Source organism: Mobula hypostoma, chromosome 12 (assembly GCF_963921235.1).
Source record: "Mobula hypostoma chromosome 12, sMobHyp1.1, whole genome shotgun sequence".
NCBI classification, from domain to species: Eukaryota; Metazoa; Chordata; class Chondrichthyes; order Myliobatiformes; family Myliobatidae; genus Mobula; species Mobula hypostoma.
Genome location: NC_086108.1, coordinates 110684519 through 110703614, shown reverse-complemented (window position 1 = coordinate 110703614; position 19096 = coordinate 110684519). Strand labels below are relative to the sequence as shown.

The 19096-nt window shown below is 43.9% G+C and overlaps 1 protein-coding gene across 1 annotated transcript in view; it reads right to left on the bottom strand.

Moving 5' to 3' along the window:
• Positions 1-11238: 11238 nt before the first annotated feature.
• The window catches only part of dnase2b (deoxyribonuclease II beta), a 40905-nt gene continuing 33047 nt past the window's right edge, over positions 11239-19096 (bottom strand). The window contains exons 4-6 of the mRNA XM_063065061.1: positions 18135-18296; positions 15858-16055; positions 11239-15213 (exon numbers count right to left, since the gene is read on the bottom strand). Coding sequence (XP_062921131.1) covers positions 14876-15213; positions 15858-16055; positions 18135-18296 — 698 coding nt within the window. The 3' untranslated portion in view covers positions 11239-14875. The remainder of the gene's footprint in view (positions 15214-15857; positions 16056-18134; positions 18297-19096) is intronic.

The following is a 19096-nucleotide window of genomic DNA, read 5'->3' as shown; positions in this document are numbered from 1 at the left end:
GCCCTTGTGGCTACGGGGATCAGGGGGTATGGAGGGAAGGCTGGTACAGGGTTCTGAGTTGGATGGTCAGCCATGATCATAATAAATGGCGGTGCAGGTTCAAAGGGCCGAATGGCCTACTCCTGCACCTATTTTCTATGTTTCTATACCGTGGTCCTTCCCCACCGGGCTCTTGCGGTGGCTGCACCGAGTTTCAGAGCGTCCCTCAGCACGTACTCCTGCAGCCGAGAATGTGCCGGTCGGCAGCATTCTCCCACGGACACCTCCATGTGCTGGTAGATCATCAAGTTTCGGGCCGACTAAAGAGCGTCTTTCACCGAGTTGATGATCTGCCAGCAGCACTGGATGTTGGTCTCCGTGTGCGTCCCCGGGAACAGCCCGTAGATCAGAGAGTCCTCTGTTACGCAGCTGCTGGGAATGAAACGTGACACCAGCCCGTCCATCCTCCTCCACACCCTCTTTGCGAACTGACAGTGTGCAAAGAGGTGGGTCACAGACTCCTCCTCACTGCAGTCCTCCCGTGGGCAGTGGGGTGCGGAGATGACGTTCCGGGCGTACAGGAGGGCTCTGACTGGGAGGGCCCCTCTCACCGCCAGCCAGACAAGGTCTTGGTGCCTGTTGGTGAGATCTGGCGATGAGGCATTTTGCCAGATGAACTGGACGGTCTGCTCAGGGAACCACCCCACCGTTTCCATCACGTCCTTCTCCTGCAGTGCCTGCAGGACATTACGTGCCAACCACTGCCTGATGGCCCTGTGGTCAAAGGCGTTCTCCTGCAAGAACTTTTCTACGTAGGACAGGTATGCCGGCAATGACCAGCTGACTGGGGCATTGCGCGGGAGTGGGGCCAGACCCATCCTTCATAGCCAGGGCAACAGGTAGAACCTGGGCACCTCAAGATCCTGCAGCTCTTACCCAATGATATATGTGCGACAGTTATCAGCAACAGCTGTTCTGAAACAGTACCTTTCAAGGTTGTGACCAGGGTCGAACAGGGGTGCATCATTGCCCCAACTCTGTCGTTTTCATTGCAACCAATCTTCACAATCTTCTGAGAGTCAGCTGGAAGAACAGGCGTACTAACTCCAGCATCCTGGAGGAAGCTAACATTAAAACCATAGCCACAATCGTGACTCAACACCAATTGTGATGGGTCGGCCATGTCATCGATATGCTTGACTCCCACCTCCGTAAACAACTCATCTTTGGCCAACTCAAGGGTGCGAAGCGCACTCCTGGAGGGCAGAGAAAGCGGTTCAAGGAGACGATAAAGACCCAGCTGAGGAAGTGCCACAGCAACCTGAGTGGATGGGAGAAATTAATACGGGGTAGGGAAAGCTGGAGAAGGACTGTGGATGAGGGGACTGCACAGCTCGAAGAATATCTCCACCGTCCCACTGAGACTAAGCACCTTCAACGTAAGGAGAGACTGGGAAAGGCCCAACCAGCTATATCCATCACCACCTCAATGACCTACACCTGCCAACACTGCAGTAGGACTTGTGGATCACAGATCGACCTCTTCAGTCATCTCAAACCCACGAGGTGACCAGATCAACCACCAGGAGAAGAATCATACTCGACTACGAGTGATTGCTGATCATGATGAGTCAGAGGAAAAAGCCTGCTTGCATTTACCCTATCTATTCCACTCATAATTTTGTATACCGTTATCAAATTTCCTCTGAGTCTTCTATGTTCCAAGGAATAATGTCCTAACCTATTCAATCTTTCCTTATAACTCAGGTCTTCCAGTCCCGGCAACATCCATAAGACCATAAGATAAAGGAGGAGAAGTAGGCCATTTGGCCCATCAAGTCTGCTCCGCCATTCAATCATGGGCTGATCCAATTCATCCCCACTCCCCTGCCTTCTCCCCATACCCTTTGATGCCCTGGCTAAATCTCTGCCTTACATGCACCCAGTGACTTGACCTCCACAGCCACTCATGGTAACAAATTCCACAGATTTACCACCCTCTGTCTAAAGTAATTCTCCGCATAAGCATCCTTGTAAATATTCTCTGTACTCTTTCAACCTTATTTACAAATTTGCTGTAGATAGGTGATCAAAACTGCACACAATACTCCAAATTAGGCCTCACCAATGTCTTATACAACTTCAACATAACATCCCATCTCCCGTATTGAATCCTTTGATTTATGAAGGCCAGTGTGCCAAAAGCTTTCTTTATAACCCTACCTACTTTCAATGAATTATGGAGTTGCCTTCCCAGACTCCTCAGTGCCCTACCATATACTGTGTAAGACCTACTCTAGTTGGTCCTACCAAAGTGCAACACCTCACACATTGATCCTTGGACTCACTTTATACCACACGCTGTCGGACCAGTGCTGCCAGGATAATCAAGGACAGAACCCACCCAGCCAACACACTTTTCATCCCTCTTCCCTCCGGGAGAAGGCTCAGGAGCTTGAAGGCTCATGCGGCCAGATTTGGGAACAGCTTCTTTCCAACTGTGATAAGACAGCTGAACGGATCCCGACCCGGATCTGGGCCGTACCCTCCAAATACCTGGACCTGTCTCTGTTTTTTTGCACTACCTTACTTTCCATTTTTCTATTTTCTATTTATGATTTATAATTTAATTTTTTAATATTTACCATCGATTTGTAATCCAGGAAGCAGGAAGCGCTGAATCAAACATGGCTGTGATGATTGTACGTTCTAGTATTAATTGTTTGGCGACAATAAAGTATAAAGTATACGACAAATAAATTTCTTGCGCTTTCAGTGGGTACAAGTATCAATTATAACTGACATTTCGATGACAAACTCTGCCATCTTCACCAGGGATGATGCCTGGGCATGTCTAGTCTGCTGGTATTTATACCCCCATCATTCAGCCCTCCTGATTGGTTAGTCCTCATTCAATCAGGTTTCTGCCATCCCACTTTGTTTACAATCGAATTCAAGTTCTTAATTAGAACGGGACCTTCATCTTTGTTAAAATTCTTTTCCTCTAGTTTTATTTCAATGGCTTCCTTTACCAGGCGGTCCCAAAAGCCATTGGCACGGCGCAGTGGTTTTGTGCCGTCAAAGTCAATCCTATGGCTGTTGCGAATGCAATATTTTGCTACCACCGATTTCTCTAGGTAATCCAAACGGATACACCTGCTGTGCTCCTTGACGCGGGTTTCTACCGTGCGTGCCATCTGGCCGATATATGCTGCTCTGCATTCACAGGGAATCCTGTAAATGCCAGCTGTCCTGAGTCCCAGGTCATGTTATGGTATTTTTTTCAGGATCCTGGCGATCCTTCCAGAAACTGTGGAAATATAGGGAAGACAGGCAGTAGCTATGAGTTCCTCCTCATTGTTAGGTTTCCTGGTGCTTCCTTCTACTTTGATGAACCGTGCAAAAACTATTTCGGACCCAGAGAGTCTCTACGAGGAAATAAGACAATTGCACATGACATTCCTGCAGAATGGCTACAAGGTGAAGGAAATCATGTGGGCCCAAGCATATGTCTACAGATGTGCCGTGGAGCCCATTCTGACGAGTTTCATCACCGTCTGGTGCGGAGGGGCCACTGTGCAGAATCAGAAAAAGCTGCAGATAGTTGTAAGCTCAGCCAGCTCCATGATGGACGCTAGCCTCCCCAGCATTGAGGAATTGATCCAAAGGTGATGCCACTCAAAGACCACATCTATCAGTAAAGATTCTCACCGCCAATGACATGCCCTGTTCTCAATGCCACCATCAAGGTGGAGGTACAGGAGCCTGAAGCCCCACACTCGGCAATTCAGGAACAGTCCCTTCCTTTCTGCCATCAGATTTCTGAATGGTCCATGAATCCATGGACACTACCTCACGAATGTCGATTGTTCATTCCTCTGCATTCATGTGACTGACCTGCTGAGTTCCCCCAGCATTTCGTGTGTGTTGCTCTGGATTTCCAGCATCTGCAGAATCTCTTCTGTTTATGACCCTCTATTCCTCTTTTGTTTGTTTATTTATTGATTGATTGATTGTAACTTACAGTATTTTTACGTATTGCCATGCCAGAAAACAATAAATTTCACTTCATATATCAGTGACAATAAACCTGATTCATGAATCTCATCTTGGTGAAGCCACAACACAGAACCACACCCATGGCAAACAACCAATACAGCTTGCAAAAGATCTACCCCTGCTATCTCCCGCTCAACCATCAGGTTCTTGAACCAGAGGGGATAACTTCACTCACTCCAACACTGAACTGTTCACACAACCTATGCACTCATTTTCAAGAACTCTTTAGACCATAAGATGATAAGAGATAGGAGCAGAATTGGGCTAGTTTGCCATCGAGTCTGCTCCACCATTCCATCACAACTGATTTATCATCACTGTCAACCCCATTCCCCTGCCTTCTCCCCGTAACCTTTGACACCCTGACTAATCAACCTATCGACCTCTGCTTTAAGTATACCCAATGACTTAGCCTTCGCAGCCATCTGTGGCAATGAATTCCACAGATTCACCATCCTCTGGCTTAAAGAAATTCCTCCTCATCTCTGTTCTAAAGGGATGTTCTTCTATTCTGAGGCTGTGTTCTCTGATCCTAGACTCCCGCACTACATAAAACACCCTCGTTACATCCATTCTATCTAGGCTTTTCAACATTTCATAGGTTTCAATCAGTTCCACCCTCATTCTTGTACATTTAAAATAATTAGGTGGCTAATGAAAGGAGGAGGTATAAATCTCCACAGATATAATAACAGAAAGTATCCTGACAGGTTATATCTCAGCCGAGAATGGTAACTGCTCTACCTGCTCTACTCTGGGCCGATGAAACCAGCAGAAGAGAAAACCAGAAGTTCATGAGCTATATTCCCTCGAATTTGTAATGACCAGTGTGCATAAAAATCTTGTGCTGTGCAATTTCTTTGCCCAGTGCCAAAAACATGTGCACACTGAATAATTTCTTCATAAAAACAGTAAATAAGCCTGTTCTAAAATCTGCAGACAAATCTTCACAGATTCCATGCTGTCAACCCCGTCCGCATCAGAAACTGGAAAAGGAAATGTGATTGTGTACGTTTCTGAAATATGCTTAACTTGCCAACAAGGCAGAGGGTGACAATCTTTTGTGTGCAGTTTAAATTCCTTTGTGCAGTAGCAGCAAAGGATGTGTGTGTGCACATGGTGCACAGCCTAGAGGGAACATTGTTCACAAGCCAGTCTTCATCTGGGGATCAGAGGTGGAGAGGATCAGCAACTTTAAATTCCTTGGTGTTATCATCTCAGAGGATCGGTCCTGAGTCCAGCATGAAAGGACAATTTGGAAGGAAGTCCCTACTTTTGTAGAAGTTTTGTGAAGCTTTAGCATGTCATCAAAAACTCTGACAATTCGACAAACTTCTATTGATGCATGGTGGAAAGTATAACTGACTGGTTGCATCACGGCCTAGTATGGGAACAGCAACGTCCTTGGTGCAGGAGCCTTACGTCCCACACCACCAGGTTCAGAAGCAGTTATTACCCCTCAACCATCAAGCTCTTGAACCAGAGGACATAACTTCACTCACCCCATCAGTGAACTGTTCCCACAATCTATGGACTCACTCTTAAGGATTCTTTATCTCATGTTCTTGATATTTAGAAAAAACATAGAAACATAGAAAATAGGTGCAGGAGTAGGCCATTCGGCCCTTTGAGGCTGATCATCAAACTCAGAACCCTGTACCAGCCTTCCCTCCATACCCCCGATCCCTTTAGCCACAAGGGCCATATCTAACTCCCTCTTAAATATAGCCAATGAACTGGCCTCAACTGTTTCCTGTGGCAGAGAATTCCACAGATTCACCACTCTCTGTGTGAAGAAGTTTTTTCCTAATCTCGGTCCTAAAAGGCTTCCCCTTTATCCTCAAACTGTGACCCCTCGTTCTGGACTTCCCCAACATCGGGAACAATCTTCCTGCATCTAGCCTGTCCAATCCCTTTAGGATTTTATATGCTTCAATAAGATCCCCCCTCAATCTTCTAAATTCCAACGAGTATAAGCCTAGTTCATCCAGTCTTTCATCATACGAAAGTCCTGCCATCCCAGGAATCAATCTGGTGAACCTTCTTTGTACTCCCTCTATGGCAAGGATGTCTTTCCTCAGATTAGGGGACCAAAACTGCACACAATACTCCAGGTGTGGTCTCACCAAGGCCTTGTACAACTACAGTAGTACCTCCCTGCTCCTGTACTCGAAGCCTCTTGCTATGAATGCCAGCATACCATTCGCCTTTTTCACCGCCTGCTGTATCTGCATGCCCACTTTCAATGACTGGTGTATAATGACACCCAGGTCTCGTTGCACCTCCCCTTTTCCTAATCGGCCACCTTTCAGATAATAATCTGTTTTCCTGTTTTTGCCACCAAAGTGGATAACTTCACATTTATCCACATTAAATTGCATCTGCCATGAATTTGCCCACTCACCCAACCTATCCAAGTCACCCTGCATCCTCCTCACAGCTAACACTGCCACCCAGCTTCGTGTCATCCGCAAATTTGGAGATGCTGCATTTAATTCCCTCATCCAAGTCATTAATATATATTGTAAACAACTATTGCTTATTTGTTTATTTATTATTATTATTATTTTGTATTTAAACTCTGTTGTTTGTCTATTTTGTGTGTGGTCTTTCCTTGATTCTATTGTGTTTCTTTGTATTAACAGATTGCCCACAAGAAATAAATCTCAGAGTTGTACATGGTGACATGTACTTTGATAATAAATTTACTTTGAACTTCGGAATCCTGCTGCCAAACTCCTGAACCAGTCACCTCTCACATCCCCTTCCCTGTGAGGATGCCATCTCCTCAGACTCTGAATTTTACTTCTCTCGTTATTGTTTAGCAATTCTTATTGTACTGCTTCTGCACATTGCATATCTTTGCACCATTCTGTGCCTTTGCAATGATCACTGAATTTATTGTTAACACAAGGGATTCTGCAGATGCTGGAAACCCAGAGCAACACGCACAGAATGCTGGAGGAACTCAGCAGCTCACGCAGTGGAGGAGAATAAACAGATGACGTTTTGGGCTGAGGCCCATCATCAGGTCTGGAAAGGAAGGGGGAAGAAGGTGGAATGAGATGGGGGAGGGACAGCTTCAGAGTACAAGAAAGTCCTTTTAGAACAGAGATGAGGAGGAATTTCTTTAGCCAAAGTGTGGTGAATCTGTGGAATTCATTTCGGTTGGTCATTGGGTGTATTTAAGGTGGAGACTGATAGGTTGGGGGGCAGTCAAAGAATACAGGGAGGAAGCAGGAGAGTGCCGCAGGCGACCCCTAAATTCTTGCCACTCTTTGTATGTTCAGCCCGTAACTGCGTGGATTTCCTCCGGGTGCTCTGGTTTCCTCCCACATTCCGAAGATGTACGAGGTATTAGGTTAATTGGTCACATGGGTGTCATTGGGCGACGTGCGCTTGTTAGGTGCAGATGAGCCTGTTACCATGCCGTATCTCTGAATTGAATGGGTGTGACACAAAATGCTAGAGCATTAACGCTGCCTGACTTGCTGAGTTCAGAACCGTGCTGCAGAATGAAAAACAAATCCCAGGGGACCTGAGGAGAGCTTCAAACTGCATTTTGATTTGAGCTAAATTATGATGGATTTTGCTTGGAGTATTGTGAGCAGTTTTGTGCCCCTTATCTACGAAAAGATATGCTGACATTGGAGAGGGTTCAGAGGAGGTTCACAACAATGATTCCAGGAATGAAAAGGGTAACATATGAGGAGAATTTGATGGCTCTGGGCCTGTACTTGCTGGAGTTTAGAAGAAATAGTGGGGGATCTCATTGAAACCTATCATATATTGAAAGGCCCATACAGAGTTGATGTGGACAAGATGGTTCCTATAATGAGGTAGTCTAGTACCAGAGGGCAAAGCCTCAGAATATTAGAACATCCCTTTAGGACAGAGATGAGGTGGAATTTCTTTAGCCAGAGGGTGGTGAGTCTGTGGACTTCATTACCACAAACAGCTGTGAATGCCTCGTCATTGTTTGATAGGTTTGTGATTAGTCAAGGCAAAAAGATTACATGGAGCAGGCAGGAGAATGGGGTTGAGAGGGGATAATAAATCAGCCATGATGATCAGCAGAGAAGACTCGATGGACCAAATGGCCTAACTCAGCTCTTATGTCTTATAGATGGGTAGATTACAAACTTGGAGGACGACACTAAATGGATTTGCACAACTATTGTCAGTATTAACCTAAATATACAGACATACATACTCTTTTCTCACTACTGCCTTTGGGAAGGATGTACAAGAGCCTCAGGGCCCACACCACCAGGTTCAGGAACAGTTAATTACCTCTCAAGCATGGGGCTCCTGAACCGGTGTCAATAACATCACGCACTACAACACTGAACTGATTCCACAACCTATGGACTCTATGTCAAGGACTCTACAACTTATATTCTCAGTGTTATTTAATTACCTTTTACCCAAATTGCATGATTTGTCTTCTTTTGCACATTTGTTGTTTGTTAGTCTTTGTTATTTATAGACTTTTTGTAAAATCTATTGTATTTCTGTATTTTCCTGTGAATGCCTGCAAGAAAATTAATCTCAGGGTTGTATATGGTGACATATACATTCTTTGATTATAAATTTACTTTGAACTTTGAACTTTTAAGCTCCTACAGCACTTTGTATGAAACATAGAAACATAGAAAATAGGTGTAGGAGTAGGCCATTCGGCGCTTCGAGCCTGCACCGCCATTCAGTATGATCATGGCTGATCATCCAACTCAGAACCCTGTACCAGCCTTCCCTCCATACCCCCTGATCCCTTTAGCCACAAGGGCCATACCTAACTCCCTCTTAAATATAGCCAATGAACTGGCCTCAACGGTTTCCCGTGGCAGAGAATTCCACAGATTCACCACTCTCTGTGTGAAGAAGTTTTTCCTAATCTCGGTCCTAAAAGGCTTCCCCTTTATCCTCAAACTGTGACCCCTCGTTCTGGACTTCCCCAACATCGGGAACAATCTTCCTGCATCTAGCCTGTCCAGTCTCTTTAGGATTTTATATGTTTCAATAAGATCCCCCCTCAATCTTCTAAATTCCAACGAGTATAAGCCTAGTTCATCCAGTCTTTCATCATATGAAAGTCCTGCCATCCCAGGAATCAATCTGGTGAACCTTCTTTGTACTCCCTCTATAGCAAGGATGTCTTTCTTCAGATTAGGGGACCAAAACTGCAAACAATACTCCAGGTGTGGTCTCACCAAGGCCTTGTACAACTGCAGTAGTACCTCCCTGCTCCTGTACTCGAATCCTCTTGCTATGAATGCCAGCTTACCATTCGCCTTTTTCACCGCCTGCTGTACCTGCATGCCCACTTTCAATGACTGGTGTATAATGACACCCAGGTCTCGTTGCACCTCCCCTTTTCCTAATCGGCCACCATTCAGATAATAATCTGTTTTCTTGTTTTTGCCACCAAAGTGGATAACTTCACATTTATCCACATTAAATTGCATCTGCCATGAATTTGCCCACTCACCTAACCTATCCAAGTCACCCTGCATCCTCTTAGCATCCTCCTCACAGCTAACACTGGCGCCCAGCTTCGTGTCATCCGCAAACTTGGAGATGCTGCATTTAATTCCCTCATCCAAGTCATTAATATATATTGTAAACAACTGGGGTCCCAGCACTGAGCCTTGCAGTACCCCACTATGTGTTGTATTTAATTCAAGATTCAGGATTGTTTAATGTCATGTCCAGTATACAAGTGTAAAGGAGAATGAAATAATTGTTACTCTGGATCTGATGTAGCACTAAAAAAAACCACAATGAAATAAAGACGACAATAAATATAAATATATAAGATAGCTTATATACATAAATTGATTGTCTGGCCATAAAGTGAGGCTAGGCACAGGAGTGTCTGTACATAAGGTGACTGACAGGGTGGTTGGGGGGTGTGGAGGGGTGGGTTAGTGGGTGGAGGTGTTGATCAGCCTCACTGCTTGGGGAAAGTAACTGGTTTTGAATCGGTGGACCTAGTTTGGATGCTACATAGACTCCTCCCTGATGAAAGTGGGGCAAATAGTCCATGAGCAGGGTGGGTGGGATCCTTCATGATGTTGCTGGCCAAGGCTCCTCAGAAGATGAAAAAACTCTTCTTCGTTTTGTGTGTTGGGTGTTTGATGTTTTTGTTGAACAGGGTCCATGGTGTTTCTTTGTTTGATGGCTGTGGAGAAGACAAATCTCAGGGTTGTATACTGCATACATAGTTTGATAATAAATGTACTTTGAATCCTTGCAACACTGGTAGGACCTGGCTGAAGGCAACACCGAGGGATTTGCTGCTTTGTTATAGCCTTGACAGCTGGTTAAACTGGTAAGTGTGGCTGGGCCTGTTCCCCAGTTTTTCGGCAGATGTCCCTTGCTCAGGCTCCTTGTCCCCTCTAACCCCAGCTCACCATGGCTTATGCTCATGTAGGTGATACGCCTGTTGCTGCTTTTACAAACTTCTATAGATGTGCAGTGGAGAGTATATTAACTGGTTGCATCACAGCCTGGTACAGAAACACCAATGCCCTGGAATGGAAAATCCTACAAAAAGCAGTGGATGCGGCCCAGTCCATCATGGGTAAAGCCCTCCCCACCACTGAGCACATCCACATAGAGTGCTGTTGCATCCACCATCAAGGACCCCCACCACCCAGGGCATGCTCTCTTCTTACTGCTGCCTTCAGGTAGAAGGTATGAGAGCCTCGAGCCTCACACCACCAGGTTCAGGGGTAGTTATTACCCTTCAACCATCATGCTCTTGAACCAGAGGAAATAACTTCCCTCAACTTCACTCACCCCATCACTTAACAATTCCCACAACCTATGGACTCACTTTCAAGGACTCTTCATCTCATGTTCTTGATATTTATTGTTTATTGAGTTATTAATATTATTATTACATTTTTATTTTTTCTCAGCTAAAGCTGGTAAAACCTGAGGTACAGGCATAGCCAAGGGCACTCATTTGTCAATCGTGAGGAACTTTCCGACTATTCTAGTGGTGTTTAGCATTGTGGCTTTCTAGAGATTTACATAAGTATTGCTGTGTAGGCCTATTAGTTTATGCTATTGTGTAGTTACTTTTGGATGATACCAGTTGTAGATATTACTATTGGGACAATGTATATTCTGTTCATGTTCCATTGTCTTTCAATTTCCTTTTTTAATTCTGCATATTTCTGGTGTTTTTCACTTATTGACATCTGTATCCTTGCTTTTAACTGCAATTGCTGTAGATAGATAGATAGATAGATAGATAGATAGGCATATTTTATTGATCCCGAGGGAAATTGGGTTTCGTTACAGTTGCACCAACCAAGAACAGAGTACAAACATGGCAATACAAAACCACAAACAATCAAATAATAATATGTAAAACATGCCAGACGGAAATAAGTCCAGGACCAGCCCATTGGCCCAGGATGTCCGACCCTCCAAGGGAGGAGCTGCAAAGTTTGATGGCCACAGGCAGGAATGACTTCCCATGACGCTCAGTGCTGCATCCCGGTGGAATGAGTCTCTGGCTGAATGTACTCCTGTGCCCAACGGTGTAAATGATGTTACACGCTGACATCGGGTTGGCAGAGGGAGGGATGTACACAACAACCACAATTGCATGTGAGATTTCCTTTGGCCGGAGTCCAACAGCAAGAAGTTCAATATCTGGGCTACAAACACGTTCCTTGATCGTAATATGACCAGGACTGCACCATCTGTTGTTAACAAGATCAGCAAGCCCCCCTCCTTTACGCTTACCGCTCTCAGTGCACTTCCGGTCAGCCTGAACGGTCTGGAAGCCCTTTATGGAAACGTTTTGGTCGGGTATGTCCTCATGCAGCCACGTTTCAGTAAAACACATAACACTGCACTCCCGAAATGTTCTCTGACTCCTGGCTAGTGCCGTCAACTCATCCATTTTATTACCCACTGAACTCCTCTTCTCCATAAGTCTCTGTTGTCTCGACCCGGTTCTCTTTCCTCACCTTTGGGGGTATTCTTAGATTAAATTGTCTATTGTTATTATTATCTTCCTTTCTGGATTTGCACAGTTTGTCGTCTTTTGCACATTGGTTGTTTGTCCGTCATTGATTCTATTCTGTCTCTTGTATTTACTGCGATCAATTGAGGCCTCTGTTGGTCAGGGTCGACCATGGATGTTGCGTCCCTAGCTGTCTAGATACATGAGCCAGGGCAGTACGAGTGAGCTGTTACCTATGTAGCAAGCTCCCCCTCTTAATGCATCTGATGAACCCAAAGGAATGGCAGAGATCATCACAGTTTGGCACCAGCAGTGCATTGGAGTTCTCCTGAAGCCTTCCCTAAGAGTGGGTATAGCCGCAAGGCACCGGAGGTTTGAAATCAGAGTTTTCTTTTTCCTAGGTAAGCTGCCAACCACAATTGACGAGCCCCATCTGCCCGACGCAACTGGTTTTAAGGTGCCAGTAACCTGTCGTTGCCCTTCTCCTGTCAGTAGAAACGGTTCCACTGGGCTAGGAGCTGGGTTTGGTTGTTGAGATTATTTGAGGTACATGCCATTGGGAGAATTTAATAGGCACTAGGAGTTTGTCTCCATTACCAACCCCAGCAATAACAATCTTTACTGTGAATGCCTGCAAGAAAATTAATCTCATTGTTCGTCAATGATTTAGATAATGGATTTGATGGCTTTGTGGCAAAGTTTGCAGATTGGTGGAGGGGTAGGTAGTGCTGAGGAAGCAATGCCATTGCAGAAAGACTTAGACAAATTGGAAGAATGGGCAAAAAAGTGGCAGATAGAATACGGTGTTGGGAAATATATGATAATGCATTTTGGCAAAAGGAACAAAAGTGCAGACTATTATCTAAGTGGGGAGAGGTTCAAACATCAGAGGTGCAAAAGGGACTTAGGAGTCCTCATGCAAGTCTCCCAGAAGGTTAAATTACAGGTTGAGTCTGTGGTAAAATCCAATGTTAGCATTTATTTCAAGGAGAATAAAATATAAAAGCAAGGAGCTAATACTGAGGCTTGCTTAGAGTATTGTCAACAGGTTTGGGCCCCATATCTCAGAAAATATGTGCTGGCATTGGAGAGAATCCAGACTAGGTTCACAAGGATGATTCCAGGAATGAGGGGGCTAACGTATGAGGAGCGTTTGGGCCTGTACACACTGGAATTTAGAAGAATTGGAGGGGGTTCTTATTGAAACCTACTGAATGTAGGAAGGACTAGATAGGGAGGATGTGGAAAGGATGTTTCCTTTGGTGGGGGTGTCCAGAACGAGGGGTGACCCTTTAGAACAGAAGTAAGGAGGAATTTTTTTAGCCAGAGGGTGGTGAATTTGAGGAAAACTCGGCCACAGACTGCAGTAGAGGTCAAAACCATGGGTATATTTAAAGCGAAAATTGCTAGTTTCTTGATTGGTCAGGCCATCAAGGAAGGCAGATGTGTGGGGTTGAGTGGGATCCAGGATTGGCCATGATAGAGTGGCAGAACAGACCTGATGGGCTGAATGGGTTAATTCTGCTCCTGTGTCTTATGGTCTTATGGTAGTATCTGGTGACACATATGTACAATAATAATAAATAGATTGGGAAGGGAACACAAGTGACTCTGGACATGGTTCATTCAGTTGTGGTGTACGATTCAGTCATGGAGCTCTGTCCATGTATGAACAGTCGCAGGACAAGCTTTTCACTGTAGCTTTGTGCATGTGACAATACCACTTCCAGAGCCCTGATTTATAAAAGTCAATCTGCTAAGAGATCTCTTTACAACCCTATCTACCTGGGATGGTGTTAATGGAGAATTTGGAAAGTTCTCTGCAGTCAGTGAATTCTGTTCTGTTATCAGTTTAGAAACTTAGCGCAAATCTCAGAACATTGCAACTTTATTTATTTTTTCAAAGATCAAGGGAACAATTCTACTCAACACAACGAGGATCCTTCTCAGAACTTTTTCCCGAACCAAGTACCATAAAGTGAACACTGTTCATGGCCACTGAGGATGACACTCACAAAGCTGCCATCCCACTTCCTCCCACACAACAGCAGTGACATGCCTCAACATGGAGTTCAATCTGGAAAAGTGTGAAGTGATTCACTTTGGAAGGTCAAACTTGAAGGCAGAATACAAGGTTGATCACGGGATTCTTAGCAAAGTGGAGAAACAGAGGGTTCTTGGGGTTTACGCTCATAGATCCCTCATAGTTACTGCGCAAGTTGGTGGTTAAGAATGCGTACCGTGTGTTGGCCTTCATTAGTTGGTGGATTGAGTTCAAGAGCCATGAGGCAACATTGCAGCTCTATAAAACCCTGGTTAGACCACACTTGCAGTATTGTGTTCAGATCTGGTTACCTATTATAGAAGGATGTAGAAGCTTTAGAGAGAGAGCAGAAGAGATTTACCAGGAAGCTGCCTGGATGTTTTATGAGGAAAGATTAAATGAGCTAGGACTTTTCTCTTTGGCATATAAGAGGATGAGATGTGACTTGACAGAGGTGTATAAGATGCATAGACAGAGCAGACAACCAGAGACTTCCTCCTGCAATGGAAATGTCCAATATGAGGAAAAACCACTTTAAGGTGATTGGATGAAAGTATAGTGGGCTGTGTCAGAGGTGGGTTTCTTACGCAGAAAGTGGTGGGTGTGTAGAACGTACTGCCAGGGATGGTGGTAGAGGAAGATACATTATGGACGTTTGAAGGGAAGGGTTAGATTATTCTCAGAATAGGTTAAAAGGTTGGCATAACATCGTGGGCTGATGGGCCTGTACTGTGCTGTAATGTTCCATGTTCTGAAGTAGCTGTTAAACCTCAACTTCAAAATTCTCCCTGTTACATCACAGAATGTCATGAACAATTCCTGTACAGGGACACAGATCGTCTGAAGGCTTTGTACAGCAAAGGATTCTGTGTGCAGAGAAGCCCACCGCTCCTCCACATCTGGCCCTCAGAGCGATTGAGATCTCCGACACAAGCCCACCCATCGGTGGTATGCAGGGACACACACCACTTGGAATGGTCATGGGTGGAAGGGAAGGAAGCAGCTCCTGGCAATCGGACCCTCATGACGTTGTAGACGTGTCTGTGGAGGGAACAGTTGGATGGCAGCTGATACTTCCCAATGTTCCAGGTTTCAGACAATAAATCCGTATCCAATTCCTGAGCAGCCCATGCCGTGTATATATCTGAAAGAGAACTCGCAACAATGAATGGGATGTATGCATGAAAGTATCTTAGAACACTACAGCAAAGGAACAGGACTTTTGGCCCATCTAGTTTGTGCCAAACTATTATTTCCCCGTAGTCCCATCAGCCCGCACCTGGACCATACTCCTCCATACCCAATCAAACCCACATCCACCACTTCCACTGGCAGCTCATTCTTGGCACGAAAAGTTGACTGTTTACTCTTTTCCATAGATGCTGCCTGGCCTGCTGAGTTCCTCCAGCATTTTGTCTGTATTGCTCTGGATTTCCAGCATTTGCAGATTTTGTCATGTTTGTGATACTCCAAATTAGGTCTCACCAACATCTTATACATAACATCCCAGTTCCTGTACTCAGTACTTTGATTTAAGAAGGCCAATGTACCAAAAGCTCTCTTTTTGACCTTAATTTCCTGAGATGCTAATTGTGCATTTCTGCACTAAAATTACCTTTTTTTCTGTACTAATTGTGTTCTTGTAAATCTTGTTTATGTTTTTTTTGTGAAAGCTGTTTATCTGATGCTCTGTTTCTGTGATGCTGCTGCAAGTAAGATTTTCATTGCACCTGTGCAGAGATGGACTTGTGCATCTGCTAATAAACCTGACTTTTATTTTGGTCTTACCGTCCCCGAAGTGCTTGTACTTTGCAAAGCTCTGGAACTGGACTCCCCCCAGGGATGTGAGTTTGGCGTGCCGTTTCCACGGAGCCTTCGTTGGGCTGCCACCTTCCAACACAAACAGCAGTTTGGAGAGCTCGGGCAGGAAGAGGTGAGGAAGAGTCCAACTGTAGATATGGGGGTTCAAGTATAAAAACTGGTCTCCTGCAAGGGCAAAGGGTCATGTCCGTTAAGAGGGTACCAGTCAGAGTGGCTAACCTCAGAGAAAGTTTTTACATCTGATTACCCCCAAAACATAGAACACAGGACATTACAGCATAGGCCCTTTGGCCTACAATGTGGCAACCTTTTAACCTACTCCAAGATCAATCTAACCTTCCCTCCCACATATTCCTTCAGTCTTCTATCCATGTGCTTATCTAAGAGTTTCTTAAATGTCCCTAATGTATCTGCCTCTCCCACCACCCCCGGCAGCACGTTCCACACACCCACCACGCTTTATAGGCATCCGTTAGTCTCATGAGACCATGGATTTGCGCCTTGAAAGGTTTCCAGGGCGCAGGCATGGGCAAGGTTGTATGGAAGACCAGCAGTTGCCCATGCTGCAAGTCTCCCCTCTCCATGACACCGATGTTGTCCAAGGGAAGGGCATTAGGACCTATACAGCTTGGCACCAGTGTCGTCGCAGAGCAATGTGTGATTAAGTGCCTTGCTCAAGGGCACATTATTTGAAAGAATTTTGGCATCCACGTTTAATAATGAAATAGGTCTATATGACGCACAATCAGTAGGATCTTTATCTTTCTTAAGGATTAAGGAAATAGAAGCTTCATAAGATGTGGAAGGTAACTCTCCTGACAAAAAAGAATCTTTAAGCACTTCTAACATATAAGGAGAAAGCAAGTGTTCAAATTTTTTATAAAATCCTACAGTAAAACCATCCAATCCAGGAGCTTTACCAGATTGCATTGAAAGAATAGCTTTCTGAATTTCTCTTTCAGTAAAAGGAGCATCAAGAATTTGCTGATCTTCAACAGATATTCTAGGAAAATCAATCTCTTGTAAAAAGGCATACATATTAGAAGGGTCAGCTGGAAACTGAGATTTATAAAGTTCACTGTAATAGTCTTGAAAAATTTAATTAATATCTTCATAATTACAAGCTAAACTACCATCTCTCAAGAATTTTTAAAATTCTATCTTTTTAATAATATGGGAGATGTTTCGAAATTGATTATACAGGATACACTCAAAGCATATTTGCGAGGTCAGATATTATCTTATTTGGCTAAACTTAAGAAACAGAAAAAAGTAGAATTAGATAGAATTTCCAAACTAATTAAAGATCTAGATAATACTCATGCAGTTTCTCCTAATGTTGATCTATTTAAACAAAGGCTCAAACTTCAATTTCAATATAATTTACTATTAACTTATCCGATTGAAAGAAATTTGCTTAAATTAAAAAGTCAATTTTATATGTCTGGAGATAAAAGTAATAAGCTATTAGCATCTCAACTTAAAGCAGTTAGAGCTAAAAGACAAATTTTAAAGCTCAAGGGCACAAGGACACAACACGCTGCCTCAGCTGAGGCTCAAACTAGCGACCTTTGAATCACTAGACGAACGCCTTAACCACTTGGCCACGTGCCAACACTCTGCTTAATAAAAAATTTCCCTTTAACATCCATCCTGTGCTTTCTTTCAATCACATTAAAATTATACTCCCTGGTACTAGTTATTTCTGCCGTGGGAAAAAAGTCTCTGAAAAATGTCTCTATTTCTGCCGTGGGATAAAAAGGTCAATTGATCTATCATCTGTAAACCTCTGTATCAACTCACCTCGCATTCTCCTTTACTACAAAAAGAAAAGCCCTAGTTCACCCAACCTTTCCTCATTGGACATGTTCTCTAATCCAGGCAGTATCCTCTGCACCCTCTCTGCATCCTTTCTATAATGAGGCAACCAGAACATGTTACAAAAGACACGCGTCAAGCAAGGAACAATATAATTCCTTATCAGAGTGCCATGCACAAAAGGCTGAAGGATCTCAGCAGGTCGGGCAGCATCTATGGGGAAGAATAAACAGTTGATGCTTTGGGCCCGAGACTCTTCAGCAGGACTAGAAAGGAAGGGGGCAGAAGCTAGCAGAATGATGAAGGGTCTCAGCCTGAACGTTGACTGTTTATTCTTCTTCATAGATGCTGAGTGCTGAGTACCTCCAGCATTTAGTGTGTGAATTTGCAGCTTCTGCAGAATCCCTTGTGTTGGTAATTCCTTACCGATTTTTGTCACCTGATCGTATTTGATTGTAACGCACAGAAGGGTCTGTCCGTTTCGCCGTCCAGACGATGGCCAAGCGTACCCCTTCGTGGCATTGGGAGGAAAGTGTGGCACACTGTGCGTCAGCCAGAATCCCTGGATTTTGTCAAACATCAGGACCCCTGTAATGAGAAGACAGTGGAGCACTGATAACCATAAATGTCAGTCTCCAAAAGGCCATAAGACACAGGAGTAGAATTAGGCCATTCTTGATATCCCAATGTTGGGAAAAAGACTTTCTTTCTATCTGTTGTGTATTTACTATTTCAGTAATATTTGAGAAATCTTATATATATTGTTAGATTAAGCATTTTTGTTCATTTAAATAATTCATTACAGGTTATATCTAAAAGTATGTGAATTACACACGTCATCACATTACCATGTGATACGTGCATGCCTCACTTAAAGTAAAACACAAAGTTAAACCCACATTTCAGACTCCCATGTCTCCCATTGAGTCAGTTGAATGTTTTGAAGTCACAAAACATAACACTATGATTTTATACACCGCTTGATCATCCTTCAATCTTCTATGTCCTCAGAGAAAAAATTTCAATCGACGCAACCTCTCTCCATTCTTCAGTACCAGTAACATTATCATAAATCTCCTCTGCACTCTTTCCAGGTTAATGACATCTTTCCTACAGCACGGTGCCCAGAACCGAGCGCAATATTTCAAATCCAGCCTTATCAGCAACTTCTGCAATCAAAATCAGAATCAGGTTTAATATCACCAGCTTATGTTGTGAAATCTATTGTCTTTGTAGCAGGTGTACACTACAATTCATAATAATAGGAAAAACATGAATTATAATAAGTGTGTGTATGTATATGTAAATGAAATAAGTAATACAGAAAATAAAAATAACAAAGTTCATGTGTTCAGTGTCCATTCAGAAATCTGAGGGCAAAGGGGAAG